Below are 9,287 nucleotides of genomic sequence, written 5' to 3' on the forward strand. Positions count from 1 at the left end.
CTTTTTTTAGTGTCATTGTTACTTTCAATGGTCACTAAACAAACGGTTGTAAATCAAGGATTACCTGTATATGAATAAAGATTAGGTATTTGCTATCAAATACTCCTGTTCCATAGAACTCCAGAAAACCTGGATATTGTACCATCTTGTTTGCTGTATTCAAACTAGGAACCATCGCTCAAGGAAGCTAGGAAGCTTAATACATTAAACTAAATTAAATTAAATGCTTAACAAATCATTTATTTAACTTGACCACCGAAGTCTTTCAGCAATGTACAGCAGAACACAAAGACGAAATTAAAATTAAAAATAGTAAAAATCTAGAATTTAAACTCTGTTTAAAATATGTCTTCATTTTGTTAAACGATCAATTTGGCAGTGAATGACTTCTAAAGAAGTAGAACAGCTTCAGAGAAAGATTAACTATGAGTCATTTACAAGATAACCTTGAGAAACCGTAAGCAAATTGACTTAATTAACTAAGAGGATCAAATATAAAGGGATATACACTCATATAAGCCGGACATATCCCAATGAGACTATAAAGTTGAATTACTAGTCCTTGGCCTGGAAACAAATTGGCAGTCAGTATAATGATGTTATCATATGCATAATGGGATGTCTTTGACCAAGCCATATGCTGTATTTAAATTTCTAAACAAGACATAAAGACATTCCCATGGGAGGGTATTTATATTAGTCAAGTTGGAGCTAGAAGAAGGCACAGGGAAAGGGTCAGAAAAAAAAATGCACACCCCACACTGTGTTTCTACTTCTTTTGGAAGTGTCATTTTGTTAAGTACAGGGAAATCTCTCTTGTCTACATTCAGTTTCAATTTATTACATCTTCCCCAGCGTTAGATAGTATATTTTGGTCCAACACCAGATTAGCCTTAACCAATCCATTACCTGAATTCAAATGAGCTATGCCAATTATCTAAGGTGACACAAAGAAATAGATTTTTAAGTCATCACATGCAGATAATATCCAACATCAGATTATCTGATAATGCCCCTCAACAGTTCATATAAATATTGAAAACCACCAGTGATTGCTATTATGAAACCAACTATTTCCAAACAGCATTACCTCAAAGTTTATCTGGAAGAGAACTGGAACAACTAAAGAAATTTGAGATTTGAATAAAAACACACCCCAATAACTTGAAGTCTTTTGAGTAACCTTCCAAAGTATTCAAATAATCTATTGAGTCTTGATGCTATTCATTTCAAACATGAAGGAGAACATTGCTGATTTTGTAGCAAAAAATAGTGACTCGTCTCTCAAAGTTCAGTTAAGGACAGGAAGGTACAGGCAGTCCTTGACTTACAACAATTAAGCCCAAATGTTCTGTTGTTAAGCAAGGCAGTTGCTGAGTTTTGCACCGTTTTATCACCTTTCCTGCCACAGTTGTTAAGTGATTCACTGCAGCTGTTAAGTTAATAACAGGATTGTTAAGAGAATTTGGCTTCCCTACTGTCTTTGCTTGTTAAAAGATTGCAGAAAGTGATCCCGTGACCCAGGGACACTGCAACTGTTATAAATACTTGCCAGTTGCCAAGCATCTGAATTTTGCTCACATGACCATGGGAATGCTGCAATGGCCCTAAGGGTAAGAAATGGTCATAAGTCACTTTTTTCAGTGTCCTTGTAACTTCAAATGGTCACTAAATGAATAGTTGCAAGTTGAGGACTATCTGTAATCTGCTCTCTAATCTTAATTTATACTTACAAGACAAATCCAATACTGAGAGATTTTCAAGGCCTCTTTTCATGACTCGAACTCGTGCTGTCATTCTGCGAAGCCCAATATCTGATAAGCAGTTATCTTTCAGGAGAAGGTGAGTTAGACTGAAATAAAATGTAAAAATTGCAGTTTTTACAGAAATACCTGGAGTAAAATTAATTGTTAAAGAGCATTTCCTGAAAAGTATCAATTATTGTTTCAGGTTTCCTCTCTCATCTTAAGATCAGCATGAACTTTTTATGTAATCACAATTATCATACATGAATAATATTCAGAAAAAGAAAATGTTCTTCGGAAAACACATTTTAGTACCTTAAAGTTTATTTGTCTCAGAAGTGTATATATAAACCTGGTTAATTTATTCATCTAACCCAATTTGTTGTATATGTCTGAAATTGCAAATTTGAAAAAACTTCAAAGAACTGTAAATTAAATAGGTATGACACTATTAATCCAAACTTTTGATTTAATTATTTAAACAGGGCTGTAAAAAGCCTCTAAAGGAGATGGCCTTTTTGTATCACATGGGTTATAGAACAAGTATGACATTGGCATGAAAAAAGTACCTTTCTTTCTTTGAAATATTTAAGCAGTCACATCCTTTTAAGACTCTGCTTCAAAAACTGTCCTCAGTTCATGTGCTATACACATACATGTGCATGTCCAGGCAACATTTCTGCATGGACTATTAGTGAAGAAGTTGGGGAACATGTCTATAGAAACAGCTGTTGTTTGAACTATAGACCAGATTTAGATACTGCACTAAATTATGTTTTGGTTAATCTGGTATGTGGAGTAACCTGTAATTGCTGAATTGATACAATTTCCCAAATCATAAATCAAACAGTGGTTTCATTACCGCTTAGCATGAGATCTATCTATCTATCATCTATCTATCTATCTATCTATCTATCTATCTATCTATCTATCTATCTATCTATCTATCTATCATCTATCTATCTATCTATCTATCTATCTATCTATCATCTATCTATCATCTATCTATCTATCTATCTATCTATCATCTATCTATCTATCTATCTATCTATCTATCTATCTATCTATCTATCTATCTATCTATCTATCTATCTATCTATCTATCTATCTAATCTACAGAGAGAGAGATACCAGTCATTTCCCAGCCCTCAAATTTTAAGAGGGTATACCTCTGTGGCACACGGAGCTGCATCAGTGAGCAAGCTAGCCATAGGTTCGCCATCACGGGTATACCCTCTTAAAATTTGAGAGCTGGGAGATGGAAAGCCTCTGGAGCCTGGGGAGGGTGAAAAACAGAGCTAACGGGCCCACCAGAAGTCGGGAAATGGGCTGTTTCTAGCCTCCGGAGTGCCTCCAGGGTGGTGGGGGAGGCCATTTTCGCCCTCCCCAGGCTCCAAAAGGGGGCACAGCACGGAGGGCATTAAATATGGATGTAGGCACGTGCACATGCGTGATAGCGCGTGTGTGCTTTTGGCACCCGAGGGAAAAAAGGTTTGCCATCACTGGGGTTATACAGTAAATTCACATGCTATATGATGCTGAACTGTAATGAAACCTGTTTGATTAATGATTTGGGATATTGTATCAAATCAGCAAACACACAGAGAGAGAAATATTGTATCAATTCAGCAAACATGCACGCGCACACATATTTTTTCTGGTTTTTCTCCTTAATCTATCTATTCTTGTAAAACCAGAAAAATTTGACTACTTCCTCCTATGGAAGGAAGTGTCTATTAACCAGTTAGAATTAAAGAAGCTTCTTGGATGAAAAGCAAAGGGAAAACAATCAAGAAAATCTGGTTGCCTTTTGGGAAAAGCATCTTTGATTCTTCCTTCTACATTTTTTTCTGCCATGAAGTGCATCCTTGAGAAGGAAGAAAGCACTTGTTTATAATGACCCGTATAGAGAGGCAATATACAGTCATAGTCATCGACTTACAACCAGAAATGAGCCCAAAATTTATGTTGCTAAGCAAGAAGTTGTTAAGTGAGTTTTGCTCCATTTTATTTTTCTTACCACACTTGCTAAGTGAATCACTGCAGTTGTTAAGCTAGTAACATGGTTGGTCAGTGAATCTGACCTCTACATTGACTTTGTTTTTCAGAAGGTTGCAAAAGGGGATCATGTGACCTTGGGACACTGCAACTGCCATAAATATGAACCAGTTGGCAAGTGTCCAAATTTGGATCATGTAACCATGGGGATGCTGCAATGGTCACTAAGTGTGAAAAGCAGTCAAAAGTCACTTGTTTCTGTGCTGTTGTAACTTTGATTGCTCACTAAATGAATGGTTGTAAGTCAAGGACTACCTGTAGTTGGTAAGGTGTAGGATGTCACCAGAAAGACCCAGAATCAAATCTAGCATGACCCTTAGAAACTCTTTGGGTCAGTGGCTCTGTCTCTCTCTCAGCCTAATCTACTTCACAGGGTTGTCACTTTGATGAAAAACAGAGGAGAAAGAAGTGCTATGCATGCCACTTTAAATTCCTGAATGGAAAATCAATCAATCTAACAAATAAATAAATAGTGGCATTTAGCATGCTCTTTTAGCTAGCACATAAAAAAAATCAACCATTTGAATAAAAAATTTCCAACAAGTGAAATATGTTAATAATTTATTCCATTTGTAAGATATCTAACAGATAAATGAATTTTAGGCTTGTTATAATTAAAACGGGAACTGATTTCAGTTGCCCTAGTTCTTTGAGCAATAAACAAACAAATGAGAATTTTCTCTCACAATTATTATTACTGTACCTGGACAGACTTTCATTGGTGACATGCTCTAGCAGCTCATGGTCATCTCCAAGTTTACAACAGGACAAATCCAAATATGTCAGACCTTGGAAAGATTTAATTTCTTCAAGTTTTTCAGAGATAATTAGAGAACTGTAAAGAATAAAAACAAAAATGTAAGCTCCTACAACTTAGCGTTGTATTGGGCACTGTCTTCTATTGCTGAAAATTTAATACTACTAATCATCTTTACAAACAAGATTATTTTCTACAATATTTTGTTTGGTTTGGAAAGTAGTTTGGACCTCATTTATTTTGGTAAAAGCAACCACAGATTTTGTTAATGCCCAGTCTAAGCCACTTCTAATTATGCTCAATTCCATTTCAATATAGTATTGAAAAGAAGTCATGGAGAAATGTGATAGTAAAATCATACAATACAGTCAGGATCTCAGAAGTAATCTGTCTAACTTCCTGTTTGTGCTTGTTCTATTAAAGCAAGGATTATGCTTATTGTTTAAAGCACAACTACCATAAAACCATTTTTCTTTCATTTACAATTTACAAAGCATCTCAACAAAAGGCAAATTTGATGAAGGTACAGCTGGGATCAAAATAGTTAGGTGCAAAATTGCAAGGAGTAAGCCTTAATTCATTTTCTTTAGATGTCAATACAGTTTATTTTCAGATGACTCCGTTTAAGAAGGTTGTAAGTATTCCTTTACATTTAAAATCTACAGTAATACTATAGAAAATAGGGGTTTTTTTTTGGGGGGGGATACATCAACTTCTATAATTCTCAATGAGCATGAAGTCTTAGCACATTTCTGGGGTAAATTAAATTGGAGAAGGCTACCCTGTATCTTTTGTAAACTTATTTATACATTTACAACATTATTTCTCATATAAAACAGCCACAACAGCAGCACAATTTAAAAAAACTAATGATAAAATAATAAGATTAGCTTATAAATATCAAGCCAGTAAGACTAAATTCAGATTTAATTAATATCCTTCAACCGCAAATGAAGCAATAATACTTCCGTTTCCAGTTACGTAACAGCTCAAAAAATAGAGATAGGCAGTTCAATCTATCCTTATTTAATTTTACAGAGCATTCCAATTTTACATTATATATATATATATATATATATATATATATATATATATATATATATATATATATATATATATATATATATATATATATATATATATATATATATATATATATATATATATGTTTTCTGAGGTTTTCGCGGGTGTTTGTATGTACGTCTTTGGTTGTTCGGGTTTTCTCCCGCGTAGAATTGGAAGTATCTTCACGACGTTTCGATGAAGTCTCATTCATCATCTTCAGGCTGCTGCTTCCGGCTTGGTGCTTCCAGCTTGGTGCTTCCAGGAGCAATGTGAGATCTCAGCCGGTTCCTCTTTTTAACTGCCAGTGGGGGTTTGTGCTGATTGGGTGGGAGCTTGGCTGCATTCTGATTGGGTGGAGGTGTATTCTGATTGGTAGGGGGCTTGACTGTGCTCTGATTGGATGGGAGTTTGGCTGTGCTCTGATTGGATGGGGGCGTGTTCTGTTTGGGTGGGGGCCTGGTTGTGCTTGTGTTAGTCTGAGTTGCAGAGGGATTTGAGCTGGTGAGCTGCGTTACTGTTGTTTGGCTTCGCGTTTGTGGTCGTGCCACATCTCCGTGGTGGGCATCAGTTTGCTTCATGTATGGATTGGAGGGGTTTAAAGTGGCTAATAATGCAGTTGTGGTCTGGCTTCTGGTTTGTGGTCGGGCTTCAGGTTTGTGGTCATTATCGGTGTGGGTTTGGGCTTGCTTTTTGCGTGGATGTGTGATAGTGACATCCTGTGTGGTTTTCGTGAGTGTGGGTCTGGTGTCATTCTTAGTGTTAGGGACTCGTTTGTCAGTGAGGGCGGGTTTCCAAATGGCTGGTAGGCGGGAGGTATCATCTCGTTTATTCATGCTGTGTGGTCGTTTTTCTATCTCAATAGCTTCTCTGATTATTCTGTTGTTAAAATGTTCAATTTTGGCAATAGTTCTGGTCTTTTTAAAGTCTATATCATGTCCTGTGGCTTTGAGGTGTTGGACCAGGGAAGAAGTTGGTTCCTCCTTTCTGACTGAGTTTTTGTGTTCTTCAATGCGTGCCTTTATTCTTCTGTTGGTTTGTCCGATGTATGTGGTGGGGCAGGTGGTGCATGGGATTTCATATACTCCTTGATTTTCTAACTCTATTTTGTCTTTGGGGTTTCTCAGGATAGTGGATATTTTTCGGTTTGTGTAGAATGCTGTCTTGATGTTGTGTTTGTGGAGGATCTTGCTGATTCTGTCTGTGGTGCCTTTTATGTATGGGAGGAGGGCTTTGCCGTTTTCTTGTTCACTGTCTTGGATTTTAGTGGGGTTTTCTTTTTGGATTAGGTTAGTGATATTGTTTCTTTGGAATCCGTTGGATGTTAGTACGTTGGTGAGAGTGTGTAGTTCGGTTTTGAGGTGTTGTTCGTCAGCTAAGCGTTTTTGTTCTGTGCAAAAAGCAAGCCCAAACCCACACCGATAATGACCACAAACCTGAAGCCCGACCACAAACCTGAAGCCCGACCACAAACCAGAAGCCAGACCACAGCTGCATTATTAGCCACTTTAAACCCCTCCAATCCATACATGAAGCAAACTGATGCCCACCACGGAGATGTGGCACGACTACAAACGCGAAGCCAAACAACAGTAACGCAGCTCACCAGCTCAAATCCCTCTGCAACTCAGACTAACACAAGCACAACCAGGCCCCCACCCAAACAGAACACGCCCCCATCCAATCAGAGCACAGCCAAACTCCCATCCAATCAGAGCACAGTCAAGCCCCCTACCAATCAGAATACACCTCCACCCAATCAGAATGCAGCCAAGCTCCCACCCAATCAGCACAAACCCCCACTGGCAGTTAAAAAGAGGAACCGGCTGAGATCTCACATTGCTCCTGGAAGCACCAAGCTGGAAGCACCAAGCCGGAAGCAGCAGCCTGAAGATGATGAATGAGACTTCATCGAAACGTCGTGAAGATACTTCCAATTCTACGCGGGAGAAAACCCAAACAACCAAAGACGTACATATGTATGTATGTATGTATGTATGTATGTATGTATGTATGTATGTATGTATGTATGTATATATATATATATATATATATATATATATATATATATATATATATATATATATATACATACTTCATTAGCATACAAACATACTACTATTAGCAAACAGTATGTGCTTACCCATTTCTCAAGCATAGTTTCTGAAGCACTAAGCATCCATAAGCATTAGTGAAGGTCTGCAAAGCACAAAGCCCTGTTTTTGATTCCATGAATTTCTGCCTGGCATCTGCAGCATAGAAAAGCTTTTCTGCTATCTGTTCTGGAAAGTCATTCAGTGAATCAACATGATTAATATTGTCAGCAATAAAGCTCAGAACTAGGCTGAAGAGAGACTTGGAAGAATAACGAAGACTTCCCTCCTTTGTGTAAGTAAAGATAAAATGATCTGTCCTTCCATTGTCATTTTCCTTGTTGACACAAAGCTTAACCGATAATTCTTTGGAGAACAATCTTGAAGGCCTTGAATTTGGAGTATAATTGATTCCTCTTCCTGCAGCTTGATTTATCATAAAGAGCTGACCATTTTCTCGAACATATACAGGTTCTTCTTCTGGAACATTTTCGGCACCAAGATAGTATGACATCCTGCTTTCAGATTTCTGGAAGGAAAAGTCAAAATGAACAAAGTAAAGTATTAAAGAAGCTGAGTAAATTTCCAAAAGTTATTTCATTTTTGGCTTTTTCACTTATGCAAAGTATTTTTTATACATAAATATATTAATCTTAAACACCCAGCCTGAAGAAACTTCCCAAAAGCATAGAGATGATTGTATGCCATTATCCCTTGCAGGAGAGAGAAAAAAATCCATTAACAACTGTCCTCATTTAAAATCATAATCTTAAAAGCAGTATTTCTCAATCCTGCAGTTTTAAGATGTGTGGACTTCAATTCCCAGAATTCCACAGACAGTTTGATTGATTGCTTGCCGTCTGTGGAATTCTGGGAGTTGAAGTCCACACATCTTAAAAGTTGTTAAGGTTGACAAACACTCGTCTATAAAACAAGATAATCCAATCCATGAAGCTAAAAAAAAAATGAATATACCTGTTGTCCAGAGGAATGTCTGAAGACGCCTACAGCGAATTCGTCTGACTGCAAAGGAGCAGTCAAGCTTCATTTATTGCAGTATTTTATTTAACCAGCAAATCCTTTCAACTTACATGCAATATAGCCAGGGTTTGTTTCGATTTCAGCAGGGGAACATTGGAAAGAACCGGCAGACTCCCCAAATTCACTCTGAGGTGCGCAGTTGGGGAATCCACCACCCCAATCCGTCGCCTCCCCACGCGGGAGGTTTCTGTGAAACCACCCCAGAAAATACAAAAATGTAAAAGAAGAATCACTTGCCCCCACTTTAGACCGCGAGATTAGCGACTGGAAGAAAAAAAAGCAACGCGCATGCGTGCCTGGGCGGAGACCCTAGAGATGAAAATATAGAGCCGTTTTCCGAGAACGAGGGGTGTGTTTGTGGGTGTGTGTGTGAGAGAATTTGAACTCCTTAATTTCCCAATCCGCGCGGTTGAAGGCCTTTGAGCGTTCACGTCCAACGCTTTGAAGGGCACCACATCGCCATACCCTTTCCTATTTTACAATATATAATTGAAAGAACCACTGCTCGTGGATTGGTTTCCTGCACGTTGC

The 9,287-nt window shown here is 37.7% G+C and overlaps 1 protein-coding gene across 1 annotated transcript in view; it reads right to left on the minus strand.

Moving 5' to 3' along the window:
- LRRC42 (leucine rich repeat containing 42) overlaps nucleotides 1-9,239 on the minus strand; it is a 13,573-nt gene extending 4,334 nt beyond the window's left edge. The window contains exons 1-4 of the mRNA XM_081948502.1: nucleotides 8,807-9,239; nucleotides 7,766-8,244; nucleotides 4,507-4,638; nucleotides 1,734-1,852 (exon numbers count right to left, since the gene is read on the minus strand). Coding sequence (XP_081804628.1) covers nucleotides 1,734-1,852; nucleotides 4,507-4,638; nucleotides 7,766-8,229 — 715 coding nt within the window. The 5' untranslated portion in view covers nucleotides 8,230-8,244; nucleotides 8,807-9,239. The remainder of the gene's footprint in view (nucleotides 1-1,733; nucleotides 1,853-4,506; nucleotides 4,639-7,765; nucleotides 8,245-8,806) is intronic.
- Nucleotides 9,240-9,287: the final 48 nt, after the last annotated feature.

This window comes from Natrix helvetica (assembly GCF_964273705.1).
Source record: "Natrix helvetica genome assembly, chromosome: 3".
In the NCBI taxonomy this organism is placed as follows: domain Eukaryota; kingdom Metazoa; phylum Chordata; class Lepidosauria; order Squamata; family Natricidae; genus Natrix; species Natrix helvetica.